We start from the raw sequence: 17,496 nt of genomic DNA, 5'->3' as shown, positions 1-17,496 counted from the left end.
TTATTGAAATTCTTGAATCATGTTTATTATAATATTATAATTGATAATTGTAAATTGATAACCAAATCTTGTATTTTATTTATTAATTTATTTACATATAAATTATGTAATGTATTATTTTTTCTTGTAGTAGTAAATATTATAATACTATATTATTATTAATAATTATACAAACATCCAGACAAGAAAATAACGTCTCTGTATTCACCTAGTTTTACAAAGTAATGGAAGTACATAATCCAACACTCCTAATTTCTTTTAGAAACTAGAATGAATAATACTTTTAGAGATTTATATTGATTTTTGGAAAAACTTCTTGGAAAAAAATTGCCGATTCCGCTGATTCTCCGATTCAATCCATCGATTCCCCAATTCGACATGGGTTTTTTAAACACTGATGCAAAGAGAGCCAATGCCTCCACATAGATAGAAGTGAGCTTCCTAAAGAGAGAAATGTCTTTATAGCTTCCGCAGAGTGAGAGGTAAGTTTCTTGCAGAGAAATGGTTCCAATGGAGATTTTAGGTGATATCCCCATCTAGTGAAAAAAATCTTGGTTTCACTCATGATTCTCTTCATGGAAAGTGGTTTACTTGTAGAATAGAAATGGGAGATTTATCGATTATATCGGTTGAAAAAGCATATTTCAAAGGGTTGCTCAACTAAATTTTCTCGATAGTTACAAGAGGTAACTTTCTCGCATATATGATGTACTTTTCTCGCATATATGAAGTAGCTCTTGCTGATATAGTAGATTTTAGTTTGTAATACATGTGCCCATAGTCCTTTGAGGTGAAAATGTAAATCTGTAGAATGTGTTTTTTTATGGTTTATGTCTCATGCACATATATAGTTTGTAGTCACCTATTTTGCCTCTGGCCTATTAAGTACATGATCTTGGTATGATTCCAATATTAAACGTTCTAATTTCCGAACATAAGAAGTTTCTTTAATCATAACAAGGTTTTATACTTGTTTTATTTTAATTTATTTTAATGTAAATGCCAACAAGGTAACCATCAAGAAAGGTCCAATTTAAGTCTACTGAAAACATGCTTCACACAAATCATTGTGCTTTCCATTAAGAACACTCTACAATCTAGTAAGATACATAGATATCAGCAAACCATTCTAAAGACTAAATACTTCATGAGCCTTTTAATTGGGCTATATCTTGGACAGTATGATATGGACACCATGTTCAGGACCGAGAGTTACACCACACTGGGGTGAATGCTTATAAGTTGGAGAGATAACAAAGGAGAAGTTTTGTAGGATGATGGCCAATGCACTCTTGGATTCTATCATGGCAAAGTTCATCCCCATACACATCGTTGGCCCATGTCCGAAAGGCATGAATGCCATAGGATGTTTTGATGCCTTAGAAACTCCATCTTTGAAACGACCAGGGTTGAACTGGTGCACGTCATCTCCCCATTGTTCAGGTTCATGATGGATAGCTATGATGGGCACTTCAACAACTGTTCCGGCAGGGACAGTCAGGTTTCCCAACTTTGTTTCTTCATTCGCCTTCCGCATCGTGAGTGTTGCCGGAGAGTAAAGCCTGAGAGTCTCATTCAATATCATGTTCAACTGTTTGCAATGTCACAAGTGAGATGCAAGAAATTTTATTCACCCAAAAAAAAGAGATACGAGAAATTTGGACTCAAAACCTCAATCAAGTTTATAGAGGGAGAAATGCATTGGAGCCAAAGGAAGGTTCTCTAAGGCCTACCTCACCAGGTTCAAATTTTGTTGGGAAGTCTTCATGGAATTTTGTGTCTTCCAAATTGTGCATCAGTTTTTGTTAGTCAATGAAAGTCAAATGTTGAAATACACAAAATTAATATAAAGGGAAAAAAAAACATAAATTTGGGGTGAATAAAAATAAAGGGCAATAGGGTTGGGACATCCGTGGTTTGGGGGCCTGATTCCTCAACATAATGTTCAAGTCAAATAAAAATAGTCAAAAAAATGAAATAGAAAATGGAGACCCCAAATGCTACACATGAATATTAGTTATTGAGATACCTTATTCAACTAGGCTTAGCCAATGTGATAAAATATTACAATCCAATAAGGATATGAGTACTTTTCCATGGAATAGTATGACGCCCAAATGATATTAAAGCTGTTAACGAGCCAGGCCCAATTTCATGTTGTGTTCTGGCCGCATTGTAAGGTCCATAGTCTAACCCTGTAAGCTAGATGTATTTTCTGAATGTATTTTTACTGTAAAAAAAAAAATCATGGGCCTCATTACCAAATTTCCGACTGGCCGAAACTCGATTTGCAGACCCAGGCCCACCTTGCATGGTCTCAGGGCGGGGCCTAGGCGCACCCCTTAAGTTGCTGGAAGGTTGTATAAGCAATCCCTTCAACAAATCAGATTAAAAGGAAAACACATTGATAGTCATAATTTAATGTAGTATTATACTTTCAATCTTTTTCTAATTGAGTTGAAATGAAATTTTTGAGGTGTTTGTACCACTAAGCACACCTAAAAATAAATACAAAAACAATTTTGAGGGTATACTAATCAATTATCTTTTATTAATTATTTGAAGTAGTTTTAAAAGACAATTAAAGATACACCCTAAAAATGAACCTTGCAGATATTCTACCACTCAATACTTTTAGTATCACACCCATGACTCAATTACTATTTTTTATTGATTTTACTCCCCAGTCAAAAAACCATTGTTTTAAGCACTAAACTACCCTTCCCTTTCTTTACCCTATCAATTAAATCTCTCTCTACCCGTCCTCTCTTTCTCTCTCTACTTGCCCTTTCTCAATCTCTATACACCTTCTGTCTCTCTCTCTACATGCCCTCTCCCTCTGTCTCTACCGACCCTCTCGTCCTTTCTCTCCCTACACGCCCACTCTATCTCTACCTGTCCTCTCTGTACTCGGGAAGAGAGCATAGAGAGAAGGCCGGTAGAGAGAGAGGATGTGTAGAAAAATTCAAATGTTTTTATTATTCTTTGCCCTAGAAACATTAAAAAAATTTTGGGAAATTTACATATGCTTGCAAATTAATTTTTATAATTATAGAGTAGCCCATATCTTGGGAACACCGAAAAGCCAAATATTACTGCAGTTCCAAAGTTGGACTTTCGAACTGCTCAAAACACACAAAAACAAATAACATGGTTAATTTTTTAAAGCGTTTAGATGTGAGACTTGCACGTCCCAAACACTTCTACTTCCATGTTAACACACAAAGATAAATAACATGGTTGATTTTCGAAAGCTTTTAGATGTGAGACTTGCACGTGCCAAATACTCCTACTTCCATGTTTGAGTTCACCCTTTGGAAGCCCAAGGCTAGGAATTTGGCATTCCACGCGTGCTTTTTTTAACATAAATCAAGCTATTTTTGGGGAAGCTGCCTCTTCCATCATATAAGAGGAAGCTTTCATATTGCATGGAATTGGGCGGCTTCAACATGCTTCTTCCATGCACTCATTTGTTTCAAACACAGCCTAAGTGTGCTCGTGTTGATTTATAGTTGTCTTTTGAGCCTCCCCAAGTAGAAATTAACGAAGTTTTTAGGTGGTTTGAAAGTCTCACTTTTAAAACTATGGACTTTTAAACCACCCAAGCACTTAGGTTCCTTTTGTATTTTAGACGGCCCAAAAGTTGATCTTTCGAATAACTCAAATACTTAATTTTTGGCTTTCTTAGTCTTTTGAAAGTTAGATTTTCAAATCAGAAGCAACATAAGAATCCAAATAGAAAAACTAAAAATTTTCGGACCTCACCATAAATGTCTGAAGTATGGGTCATTTTTTCATTCCAAAAATGCTTTTGGATCCCTACATTAATTCCCTGAAGTTTTACAATTTAAGGCAAAAACTGACTCCAAAAGCTTCTCCCTCTCTGTCTCCCAAACCATACTTGAGCATCGCATGGGCTGCTTGCTAATAGCTATTATGTACATAAATATTGACTGATTTATAGTTTCATCTGGGGCAATTTTATGCTCCTGCCCATGCAGTTATTCTGCATTTCCTTAGAATTCACCATTGTTTGTCTATCGAAGAGATTGTCTACGATATTTCATTTTAATTTTTGCGACACATGGGATAGATTCATGGTGTTAAAGGAGAAACATGAGGAGGAAAAGCCTGCAAAATAGAGATTGTCATGACTTACAGTCTTGAGTCGATTGAGGTTTTCGAAAGTGGGTGGACCACCGTCAAGCACATCCCGGACTTCTTCTCGTGCCCTCTCTTGCCATTCTGTGTACATCCCTAGTAACATGGTTGCCCATGAAAGCAAAAGAGATGTGGTTGAATAACCAGCAGCAAAGAAGGTCTTGCACTCATCAATAATATCTTGCGTGGACATTGACTTTGCTTTGCTGTTTTCAGACAACATGAGCTCAAGGATGCCATATTGTTGGGACAATCCAATATCTTGGCCTTCGATAAGCTCTTTGAATAACCTATCCCCTTCTTTGTTAAGTCTCTTGTATTTGCGGTTGAATGGTGTAGGCAAGTACCTATATATTCAAATTTATTAGACAACCATGAGGAAATAGCTATGCTACTTTAAAATGTAGAATTAAAGATACACCTCAAAAATCCATCATAAAGGTTTGTTTTGATATTGGAAAGCCCTCTAATTGATCATTTCGACATCAAAATATATGAATATGATAAGACAAAAGGATTTCATACCTGCAAAATAGTGTATCTTTCGACACATTATCTGGATCATCCATTTTCAAGATTTTCATGTGTTTATGGATCTACTTGACTTGAACCATTTTTAGAGTTTGAAATTTTATAATTGGAGATAAAAATAGATTCTCAAGCCATTCATAAGAATTTTTTATATCAAAATTACGTTTATGATAAAATGTAGAGGTGCATCTTAATTGGATTGTTTAAGGTTGCAACCTTATGCAAACCATACCCACATTTAAAACTTTATATAGTATATAATGCATACAGTTTAGTTAATAAAGTACCTCAATGTCCATCCTCGTTGAATTAATTTTTCTAATGTTAGAATGGCAGATTTACGTCGAGATGAATGAAAGCTAGGACCGTTGAGGGCCTGTTTGTATGACAATTAAATTTATTTGAATAGACTATCACATCAGAAATTAATATATTTAGGATAATACTATTTTTTTAGTTGTAAAGTAAGCACATTGTAATATATAATGTTATTAATTGTTTGACAATTTTTAGCAACTTTCAACTATTTTTAGTTATTTTTAGCTAAAACAAATGTAATTTTCAACAACAAAATTTTGAATAAAATTAAAAAAATTCAAAAAGATAAATGTATATGTAAAATTGTCTATAAGTTTATCTCTGATAACTTTATAATGGACACAACCAAACAACAGACAAGTCATGATCAAGGTTAGCTTTATGGAAACAATGACAGTGATAATAAGTACACCAAACCAGCCGTAAATGTGTTGTGTACATAAATGCGCATTTGAGAGAGAGAGAGAATTTTGAACATGGGAATTCAAGTAGGAGGGGACGATTTGAACAATATTACCATGAACCTGGGATATAGAATGTTCTCATGGCTTGCGCATTCATTTTCGATTGCTCCAATAGCAACTCAAATATGGCGTGGGCTTGCTTAAACTCGTCCCCAAATGCCGTTCTTGCTATGACGTCGCCTGTTAGTGCTCGTAAGTCTTTCTGAACCTCAATCTCTCTTGTTCCACATGTAGCTGAATCCTTCCATCTATTAACCATTTCTTTTGTGATTCTAACCACAATGGGAACCATTCCCTATTTCAAATGTTTGCGTGATCAGCAATATATACGATAGATTAATCAAAAATCAATCAAAATCAGATGCATATGCTTTTCATTAAATGGATATACATTTCGGTTTCTTTTTAAACTGCTTATTTTGTCTTCCAAGGTTCTTTACGTATTTACTTCCACTTGAGAATGATAAAGAAAGTACTAAATGTCACCCCACATAGTCTCCTAAATACAGTATCAATACGATAAACATTTAAAGGTAGAGAAAGGGTTCTGATGCAGGCCGTTCTTGCGGCGTGTTGCTTGCAAGAAAGTATGGAATCACTTAGGCCAAGTAGGAGGAATAAGTCAACCCCAGTTATGAGTCACTCAACTCAAGTGCACTAGAAAAATGCTTGTAAAAGAATAATATTTACCCATGTAGGCTATGCATGCCGACCCATGAGAGAGGATTGGCACCTAATGTTTTTAGTAGGCATGTACGAGGCATGGATTGAAAGTGGATGATAACTGGGAGAGTTAATGAGGTATGAGCATGTGCTTGTTTGTGTGGATATCCATGTGAGTGTGATGGGCAAAGTGTTGTCTAGTAGCATAGTGTTACTCGGAAGTATGGTGTTGCTGATATGTTACTTGTGAGAGCATATTATGACTCGCTTTTGGATCTTGAGAACATAGTGTTGCTTGTGTATGTATATGGAGAGCAAAGTGTTGGTGTTTACTTATTCTAAGACCTCAAAAGGCTGCGAGGGAGAGTGTTGGAATTATGGCCTTTTAAACCCTTATGTTTTTGCCATGATGATTCTAGGTCAAAGTGGGAGTGACTAGGTATGATGAGGCTTCCGGAATCTTTGCATACTGGGATATGGAAAGCTTTGAATAACCCTGATTACATGTGGCAAGGTTCTTGGGTTGTGTTTTGAATTGAGAAGTTTGAGGATTCTCTCTAATAAGGGTCGGTATGTGAGTGCCTCAATGTGACTTTTTATGTGTGATAAGCCATGTGTAAGCTTGGGGATAAGTGGATCCCGGAATGTTTGAGATGTTTTCTATGTGTGACAAGCCTGTATAAGCAAAGCTAAGCTTTGATAGTACGTAAGCCCAAATCCCTGATATGTGTAGCTTGCTCATAGCATGTGCAAGGGACAGTCGCAATTTGGGGAGCGATAATGAAAGATCTACTCTTCATAACTATGCACATGTGCTGAAAGAGGACCCCCACATTCGCAAGAGTGCAGATCCCTTGGGGCAACTGTAATCCATTGTACAGCTGGGAGTCAGACCACCTATTGGTTAGCATTGATAGGTACACTTATATCCTGACTTAATTCTGTAGCGCATAGAGGGCATTAGGATGGTTTGAGAAAGTGGTCTGGATTTCAGGGTCTAGTCCAGTGGAGTACCATGTAGCCCAACCACCTTCAGGATCCTAATTTACCAATTGGATTTATCTTATGCTCCAGAATGTTACATTTTGATGGGAAATGACTAAAATTATTTTATCATATTCTAATAGAACTTTTGAAAATTTTAATGTAAGGAAAAATGATTTATTAAATTTGTTATGAAGTAATTCTAAATATAGACTGCTTGGATGTGTGGCATGTGATGCACAAATGGCCAATGCCTGCCACACATTCAACCACTGTACTGCCACATCATTGCCATGTGAGTATGATGTGGATGGCTATAGGATCTTCGATGTGAAGGCTTTGTTTGGTTAGTGCATATAAAGTTCTAATGTGTAATATTTTATGACACGTGTGAGTGTAGGATATTGTATTTTCAAAATCTATTTAATTTTGGAATATAGTGGTCAAATGATTCTTATAAATAGAATCATGTGATTGGCAATGAGAAAATAAGGGGGCACATCACGACATATGATGATGTAATGTCCCCCATGAAAGTGACACTCCATAAGATGAAATGGAGTGAGAGTTTAAACAAAGAGGATGGACAGAGAGGGTGGCACACCACCCTTATGTGGGTCTCTCATTTTTTTGAATTTGATGGCGATGATTGAAAGTTTTCAAAATGGATGGTTGAGATTTGCTCAAAACAAATTTAGGTTATGGGAAAATTCGAGGTGGCTTATTGGCATAGTGATAAGGGTGTGTATAATTATCCCCATTCATATGATAACTATCAATGGTGATTCATAAGGCTCGGCCTTTAGCCTCTCTCAACCATTGGATCACTCATTGGATGGCCAAGATATAATATGAGTTCAAGCTTACACATGAAACCTCTGTAAATCGGACTCATCCCACCCATTTCATTCTTCTTAATTCTTCTTTCTCTCATCTTGATCAGTTGTTACTTTTCCCCAAGAGGACCATGCCCCACTCTCATCTCTCTCATTTCCTCTTGGTCTTTGTATCTTAAACCTTCCCTTCAATGTGAGATAAGGTGTGTTATAAGGTGTGCTATTGGCCCCATCTTCGAAGCATATCGCTTGTGCCTCATCACGAACTTCTCAAAGCCTGCTACCGTAAATTGGTCATGACAATAAGCTTACTTTCCTTATTATCTCATTTCCTTTGAAGCTCATTACTTGTTGCATATTAAAGGTCTATGTGGTGTCTATCTAGAGCTGTAGTTTTCAAGCATCTTTTCCCAAAACTATTATGGACTTTAGGATGCTGAAATTCTGAGCTCTTTCGTCCACAACAGTGAGGTCTAGGTTATTTTTTGAAGTTTATTTGGTGCCATCTCGTTCCCATCTTTTGATATGATGTGCCTTGTATCTTTGGTCCCTATGGGATGTGATTTGGTGTAGTTTTGGAATGTATTCCTACCATTTATTGAGAATCTATCCCTTGCAGTAAATCTGATTGTCTCAAGCATTAATAGTAGGACACAAATATAATTTTGAGCTTCATATTGGACTCTCCTATGATAGAAGGCCATAGAAGACCCATGTGTTAAGACTACACCAATTGTCTGGTTCTAACCGGTTTTCTCCCACTTGTTCTCATTGTCCAATATCCCATGTGAGGTTCATTTGCCCTATGTTTGATGTTTGAGAACTTTTAGTGTGGCACTTTATTCATGCTTCCCATGATTAGATCTGACCCATCCCTCTTGTGCTATCGTTTGGAAGTGATAACAAGGGTTGTACCGATATCATTTTATACAGTATATGAGAATTAAATCGGCTTCCCAAGGCAATGTCAAACTCGTGCACATTTGGTTCTATTTGATCATGTTTTCCATTTTGTTCTTCTGAGTGTGCTGCAAACTGGAAGCATTACAATAGAGTAAACCTTTTTCATTGTAGACGTATTGTTGAAAGTTGTTTAGTGGAAGACAACTGTACTTTATAATCTTCTAATTTTAGTAGTTGTAGGGATTTCCCCAAGGCCTTGTAAGAATTTGGGAAGTAGATTGAAAAAATTTCTTTTACGTTGCGTGGAGTCCCTGGTACTAAAATGCTCAGAACTTCTCTTTAGCCACCACTTTGTTGATGGTAGGCACTAGAAAACTGAAGTTATGCCCTCATAAGCTTCCCATGAGTGCGCAGGTGTGGCTACTTCTTGATTGGATGAAATGGTCCTTGGTAAATGAGGTAACCATAGAATTTTCCAAAAGAAAAGTGTGGCTATGTTAGTTGAAGTTTTATGGGGCACAAAGTGATGCATCATTAAAAAACTATCAACAATAGCAAAGGTAGAATTGAAATTGTGATGGGTTCAAGTTAGAACAAGTACAAAGTACTTAGAGAGGTCTTCCCATGGAACTTTGGGAATAGGTAAGGGCTGGTATAACCCCACACTTGCATCCTACGCTAAGCATGCTGGCTTGGCATGCATCATTCCATAAGGTGAGACATTATTCTTTAATGAAGGGCAATAGTATCATTCCCTTACGAGTGCCTCAGCGTTATCTCAACTGAAATTTCTACCAACTCCACCATTATGTAACACAATCATGAGTTGTAATTGTAAGGAACCAAGTAGACATAGCAGATTTCCTTCGAAAATATAATCGTCAACCACGCTAAAGTCTTCACAATTGTTCAACCATCCTGTAAACCTGTATAGAGAAACGGTCTTTCGGACAGTTCCCAGGCAAGCGTTAAATGCAATAATGTAGTTTACAAGTGTGGTCAGTAGACTACATTTCAGCTTCAAACATTGAAAACTTTGTTTGCTGCTCTAGCCATGCAGTGCAACACAAAAGTGAATTATTGGCAAGGGACTGAAAGGAGAGGAAGCAAGAGAGCATACTCATAAACAAGAATTAGCGAGTGAGTAAGGAGTTCAGTTGTTAGTGTTTGAAGACATTTTTCAGCACCTTGGGTCCCCGATGCAGAATAAAGGAGAAACCGATTAATAAAGCCTTGATTTACAGTGAAATTCCTTACAGTCTCTGAATTGCCCCAGAATGCGTGAAGATGTTCCTAAGGACTTCAAAAGGCCACCTGTCAAGTTTTGTCACAATCCGACATGTCTAAGGCCACGCAGATAAAGAAACAGTTTCGAAAAAATCAACCTCTAACACCCTGAAACAGACCCCATAACTAGAACTCTATTTTTGGTGGGTAAAATGGCTATGAGATCATCGCCATTGGATCTGGCACAGTCAAAAACCCCTAGAGGTCAAGTTTCGGCTTAAAGAGACGCTCCAAGACAAAGTTATAGGTGAAACATTAAAAAGAGGTAGGTCACACGCTATTCCCTAGTGGTCTCCCTGCACCATTCTCCATTTTGCACAGTCACGAGCAGCAACTTTAAAGACTCATACCTCGCTTGTTATAAGTCAAATTGCGCTCAAATTTTGCAAGCATGTTCGTCTCGTCAAGAGCGTTTGATATGTGGTAGGTCCGGTGATGATGTCCGAGCTAGGAGAAAAACTAGAGAGAAGTTGGGGATTCATGACAAAAGTTGCGGAAAAATCAGCAGCGATACACTTTGCTCAAGTGGCCATATCACAGTCCTCGCATAACGGATCAACGCGAGACCAGTTCCATTGCATGCGTAAGATCTAGGGCTATGTCTGGTCCGAACCCCGCACGTAATGAAGAGTTAGATTTCACACACGAAGGAGTTTAAGTCACTACAGATTTTTGGCTGTCGAAATTCAGATTCCAGTCAAACCCAAAGACTGCAAAATCTTCATTCGGACAAGAAATCGAGCTCCGTTTGCTGCAACGGGATCGTGACGGCATGCTCAGTACAATTCAATGAAGAAATCAAAGAAAAACATCAAGAAACATGCACACTATTGATTAGAAGTTTTCAAGATTCATACGAATTTCAAGTTACGTGATCGTGGCCTAAAAATGCGATCCTTGATTCGAAGTTGGTATCAAATCGATCGTCATGCCGAGCCCTACGAGAAAGTAATCATCTTTTGCTCAAACGGATGCCGGAATAACCCCGAATCATCCATGGAAAATCAAGCATGTTCTAAGGCAGCAGCAAGGACTATTTTGGAATTTTATATATTGTTGAGCAAGTGCAAAACCATCATTTTGCCCCTATTTGTAGATTTTATTTTAATAATTCAAATAAATTGTAATTATCATCAATTATATCCGATTTTGAGCATCCACCCATGTTTTGAGCCTAATTCTATAAATACATGCTAGACCTAATTGTAAAAAGCTTCCACCATACCTTCATTCTGAAGAATAAAATTTGAGAGTTTTATATTGAGATTGTTGGCATGTCATGGAAAGAGATAGAGAGAGGAGCGAGAAGAAAAGGTCTGGTACCCCTCAGTGAAGGTAACGTTCACTCTCCTCCTCTTTCTCCTCTTCTTTCTTTCTCTCTCCTCCTCTTTCTCTCCTCCTCTCTCCTCCTCTTTCTCTCTCTCCTATTTCTCTCTCCTCCTCTTTCTCCCTCTTATTTCTTTCTCTCTCCTCCTCCTTTCTCTCTCTTCCTCTTCTTTCTTTCTCTCTTTTTATCTTCTTCTCTCTGTCTCTTCCTTCTTCTCAGTCTCCCTTTCTCTCTCTTCTCTATCTTTCCTTCTTACTCCTTATTCTTTCCTTTTTCTCTCCTCTCCAGTCATGCACGGCGATGCCCATCACCGAGCATGACATTCACTTTCTTTTCTTATATCTGCAACATGCACAATGAGCCGGGCCTTAACCCGAGTGGCAGGTCAGGCCTTTGTCAAAGTTCCTTTTCCCTCTTGTTCTGCACGGCGGTGTATATCTCCACCCGTGACATTTCTTCCCTATTCCCTGATAAGGATATTGAATCGGGCCCTTTCCCAAGTGGCAGGCCGAGTCATGTCTGAGTTCTTTCTAACACAAGTGACAATACCTATAGTCGTGTGTGTCTTTTCTTCTCTCTCCCCTGGCCCTATCTCTCTCGTCCTGGACGCTGGAACCCAACGTCATCTATGCTTTCTCTTTCCTCCTTTCTCTCTCCTATCATGGAGGACGAACCCTATCACTGTCCATGTTCCCTCCTTCTCTCTCTCCTATCATGGACACCGGAGCCTATCACCGTCCATGTTCTCTCTTTCTCTCTCTCCTTTCATAGACGGTGGAACTTATCGTCTTCCATGTGCTTTCTTACCCTCTCTCTCCTCTGTCATGGACGGCAAAACCCCATCGCTGTCTATGCTTTTGTCTTTCTTCTCTCTCCTCTATCATGGACGACAGAACCTCTTCGTTGTTCATGCTTCTTGCCCTTTTCTCTCGTCTCCCTTTCTTCTTTCTTCTCTCTTTTTTTTCTCTCCCTCTTCTTTCTTCTTCCTCCTCACTCTTCTTTGTTTTCTCTCTCCTTTCTCTCTTTTCTTCCAATCTTTTTCCTCTCTCTTCCTTATTTCTCTCTTCTTTCTCTCTCTTCTTTCTCTCTCTTCTTATTCTCTCCTCTCTTCTTTTTCTCTCTCTTCTCTCTTCCCTTTTCTCTCTCCTCTTTCTTCTCGTTTTCGCTCATTCTCCTTTGTTCTCTCTCTTCTTCCTTATTTCCTCGTTCATTTGACCAAGGGATGTTAAGATTAGCACTGTCATGGTAGTCCCGTCATCGAGCAGTACTGCCATCGTGCCGGTCTGAGTTACCGTGCCCGTCTTGTTGCCACGACAGGTTAGCCATGGCGTCAGGCTGGTCGGTGTTAGTCTTGTCCTCATGTATTATTGTCGTTGTGTCAGTCTAAGTTACTGTGCCCATCTTGCTACCACGCCAGGTCAATCACCGTACGCACGTCTTTGTACCTTAGCCCAAAGAAAAGGTGGAGTCACTTGACCCACTTGTCTTGTAAATTACCGTGTGTGTGTGATTACAGAAACAGGACAGTACAGGAGAAAGGGGGCGATTCCGAACCAGTTGTAGGACTGGGGGACTTTCTGACGTGATCTAAGAGAGCGCCCACGCGAGTCAGCCCCAATGACTCACGGACCCAGGTGAGGTGTGTCCCACCTCACATTAAATTCCTCTCTCATCGGCAAGATCGAGACACCTAACCAGCTTGGTAACTCCACTAGGGACTTACTACCCCTTTTGCCAGATCGTCCTTGTTTTGTTAATCTCTCCTTTGTTTTTTGTTTTCTGCACTCACATGGCTTCTGGGCTTCTTAATCCATTTATCTGGGTCAGGAATTTTCTCATCCCTGCATTCGTGAGCGTGCCTCGAGAACAAGTTCCTCGAACTTCGTTCTCAACTTTCCTTTTGAGCAAAGACCCAGTATCTAGCTCCCATGTCTTAACCTGGATAGGTGTGAGAAGGGACTTAAAAGTCCCTAATTCCCCATTTCCTAGCTCTGGTGGGACCCCCATCAAAGCACTCTACATTGGTAGCACATCTGCTCCCACTCACAGCATGCACCCTATCACCGGCAAGTCACTTGCCTGTCGTACTGCTAAGGTACACCGAAAGGCTGCCTAGTCCCGTTCTGGAAAAAGCAAGGAACTTGTCCTTGCTTCTATGGGTCGCCGCAAGGCTGCCCTCTATATTCCTCCACCACCTCGAGTCTCCATGCTTAGAGGCTCGACACATCAAGGTAGAGACCCTGGGGCCTCCACTTCTTGCACACACCCAAAGGCTCATGGGTTATCCACTCGAGCCACACCTTGGGATAACCCTTATATTACCTCGAGTCAGTGTCCAGGATCATGCCTCCTTGGGTCAAGTCCTATACATGTTATGCATGCGCATCCCACCACTCGGGGCAACACCATCACTGTGCCAACCCGAGCACATGGAAGATGACCCCCTCGTCCTCCCTCTTAGCACACACTACCGCATCCTGTAAGGGGCAGGCTTCCACCTGTTCTCTTACAGACACGTGCTCGCAGTTCTCAGCCTCCTAAGGCCAGACCACCTGTTCGAGCCCAGGCTGACCCCAAAGTCACCCGTGATCCTTCTTCAAGGGGCACACATGCGCCACCTTCACGGACCACTCCTCGCTCCGGACTCAGGCGCCGTCATGAGTCAATCCTTCCCCCGCCTGCCCCTCCTCTTTCGAGCAAGTATCTCTAGCCCTGATACTCGAAGACCTTCCCCAAGAGTACCATCTTATGTCAGCCCCATCAGCTCGGTCATATCTCTGAAGCTCGTAAGAGAGCTTGGACAAAGACTTGATGGGAGATCAAGTCCTTCGACCTTCCCAACGCAAATTGACCCCAGTATCTGGTCCGCACTCATTACTTCATCTAATGGTGACGGCTCTTTCTTGCTCAAGAAAAGCCAGCCAGCTACAGTCCCAATTGCAGTTCTGGCGGGAGGTCCATCAAAGCCTCAAAGCTAAATATGATAAGGGTCTGCAAATTCTGACTAAGGAAGCAACCAAGACGATCGGGGCAACCTCTCCCGATGACCCCCTTCACAAGAATCCCTTATACCCACTTCAAATCACAGAGCTCAAAGAGGAGGTACGAGAAGCCTGCACAGTGGTCAGCATTGTAGAAGATGACTTGACCACTCAGCAGCCACGGTCCCAAGACCGTCGAGAACTGGTCCTCATGCGATCGACATATAAGACTCGAGTTCAATCAGGGCATGGTGAGCTCTTGTTGACCGATCTGCCACGCATGACCTGCCAAGCTCAAAAGCCTTCAGCTGTACCTAAGGCTGACAGCCCTAAGGAAATGGTTAGCGTTACAGTTGTGACCGAACCTAATGACAACCAGGAAAAACGCATGGACAGGTTCGAACAGATGGTGCGAGCAATGATGGAGAAGATTGATCTCATGGAAAGCATGCAGTCCCCAATCAATGTATCCCATCATGAGGCCGACTCCCATCACTCCGATGATGCAGCTCCGAGGCAGCCTCCTCCTTCTACCTCACAGGACAATTCCATCCCTCACCCCATCTCATAGGCAGACATCGATGCCATGGTAAGCCATAGCCTAAAGAACAGACAAATCTTGGGTATATAGGGTACAACACTTTACCAAAAATCGTACCCCTCTTACATTGATCAGGTTCTATTCCCTCGGACTATAAAAAAAAGAAGCTTCCCATGTTAGATGGTACAACATCCCCACACCAGCATATCTCGTATTTCCAAGCGGCGTGTCGAGAGATAGTGGCTGATGGGAGACTCCTCCTCTGTCATTTTGTTGAAACCCTTGATGGCCTAGCCTCGGCTTCCCCCTAATTCAGTACATAGTTGGGAATAAAGTTTATCCTTTCGAGGAGGAATGGGTCCCTGCATTACTCCGGTTATTACTGGAGCAGAGTATGATTGAACTTCCTAAGAGCAAGTTTCTTGATCAAGCCGAACAGGTTATCATCGGAGGATAAGCCACCCCACAGAAGAATGCTACACACTCAAGGACGTCTTCTAGGCTTTGATCTAGAAGGGTCAGATAAAGCTCGAAGATCTTAAAAGAGCATTCGGGGTAACTGAGGCTTCCCATTCGGTATGATGTCCCACGAGGGACTCGTCACACCAAAGCCGGCAAGGCATCCCAAACGCCTTGCTCAGGGGACCAAGAATCATTGGTGCCCGTATCATCATATATGGGGATAAAAGCTGAGCGAATGCTATGGGTTCGAAGCTATAGTTGCAAAGAAGGTGCAAAGAGGTCACATTGCTTACGCTGTCATGGAACAACATCTGCAAGTCAGCGTCCCCATCCAGGATAATGCTTCAATGCAAAAATCTCTTGTTGATGCATTCGATCCTGCTGAACCCTCGAGTTCCCAGCCATGGGGAGTCCACCATGGGCGGAGCAGACTCAATTCCTTAAAGCGAGAGGCAGTTTGTCAAGCTAGGGCTGTTCACAAACCTAGCGAGATGAATCAGGCACTTCCAATGAAAATCAAGAGAAGACGGGCGCCAAGGGCTGCTTGCCAGAGAAACAAGATTCTTCAACCACCTATTGAGCAAGAATTTCTTAGGCCTCTTCCTCCATTGCCAACCTTACAGGACTTCATCCCCCGATACGATCATCCTTCCTCCCTCACCTCATCAAGAGAATATCCCTATTCGAGGCACGTCCAATGAGGGTGACAACATTAAAAGCACCCCCAACGATTTAAGCAGGAGAAAGACCTAAAAGACTCCCTGCACACGTCCAACTCTTGTGATGACATAAAAAGCTACTCAAATCGGTCGCATGAAGGGAATGACCCTAAAAGTCCCTCACCTACTAACTTCTCTTCTTCCTCTCCCTCTTCTTCTTTTTCTTCTCCCACCTCCTCTTTTATGTCTCCTGCACGTATAATGACGGAATGTCCATACTTCAAGGCTCTCGACAAAGAACTCAAAGGAACCAATATAAGCAGAACGCACAGGAGGCGGCTGAGAAAGACGTTAGCCTAGGCAGCTGGATTCTTGACAATCGTTGACGCTCTGGCGGGTCAAGCTAAGTCAGAGCCATCTTCATCCACAAAGAAGCACAAGAGGTCAAAGTCGAAGAAACCTCAGTGGCCCTCGAAGCCCGATTTTGGGAAGAGGCTGAGAGAATCAAGAGGATGGAGCTTCTACTCTCAGGAAGCCTGTCATATGGTGCAGAACGTGGAAGAATTACCCAGCACGAGGCAAATGAGCCTGAGATCGGGGAAAACGCTGCAACCTCCACCTCAGAAGCCAAAGGTTCTAATGTTTCCTGGTCCACCACTTCTTCCTCACCCAAATACCCTAGACAATCTACCCATTCTCAAGAGCCCTGGGATTCTTCCTTGCCCAAATACCCCAGGAAATCGACCCATCCTCAAATTCCTTGGGACACCTCTAATCCCATATACCCAACCACCTCTTAAGCCTCAACCTCAAATCTCCACTCCACTAAAAAATATCCCGGCCACCCAATCCACCTAGGTCGCCCAAACCAAGCCGGTTGTGCAGCCATGCCAGCCAGCAAACCAAAATAGACCTCCCCCATCTAAACCTGACCCTCAACCTACCATATTACCTAGTCCCATGGTGGATACAGGGGAACATCAGGAAGATCCTCATGAGGCTCAAGTTGTCTGTACAATCGCTGAGTCACAGCCATCTCAGGAACCTCAAAGTGAATTCTCTCGATCAGATACATCGGCTCTGCTCGAGGTTAATCCTTTCATCGGCAAGCAAGATGAGGATGCAAGAACCATGATCCATAGCAAAGACTGACTAGAAGAAGAAATGTCAGAAGTGTGGGTGTCTTCACTAAATTTTAGTGAGAAGTCCTCCGAAGCCAATGTTAAAGAGTTATAGGAGGCCCCAGAAGAATGGGAAGAAGGCAGTCAAGCATCAGCTAATGAGCTCGAGGAGATAAATATAGGAGATGAAGCCGAGCCCAGGCCCACTTTCATCTCGGCAAATATGTCGCCAGAAGAGAAAGAGAATTTTATTGCATT

General features: G+C 41.2%; 1 protein-coding gene across 2 annotated transcripts in view; it reads right to left on the bottom strand.

Annotated features, from left to right (window-relative positions):
• Positions 1-1,054: 1,054 nt before the first annotated feature.
• The window catches only part of LOC18446161 (cytochrome P450 CYP72A616), a 39,435-nt gene continuing 22,993 nt past the window's right edge, over positions 1,055-17,496 (bottom strand). The window contains exons 3-5 of one of the 2 annotated variants that reach the window (XM_006856286.4): positions 5,528-5,769; positions 4,160-4,508; positions 1,055-1,591 (exon numbers count right to left, since the gene is read on the bottom strand). In XM_006856286.4, the coding sequence (XP_006856348.3) occupies positions 1,166-1,591; positions 4,160-4,508; positions 5,528-5,769 (1,017 nt within the window). In that variant the 3' untranslated portion in view covers positions 1,055-1,165. The remainder of the gene's footprint in view (positions 1,592-4,159; positions 4,509-5,527; positions 5,770-17,496) is intronic. The other variant, XM_020674845.2, reaches the window with a different exon arrangement.

This window comes from Amborella trichopoda, chromosome 10 (assembly GCF_054954075.1).
Source record: "Amborella trichopoda isolate Santa Cruz 75 chromosome 10, AtrichopodaSantaCruz75HAP2 v2.0, whole genome shotgun sequence".
NCBI classification, from domain to species: domain Eukaryota; kingdom Viridiplantae; phylum Streptophyta; class Magnoliopsida; order Amborellales; family Amborellaceae; genus Amborella; species Amborella trichopoda.
The sequence above is the reverse complement of the archived record's forward strand: the minus strand, read 5'-3'. Positions and strand labels throughout refer to the sequence as shown.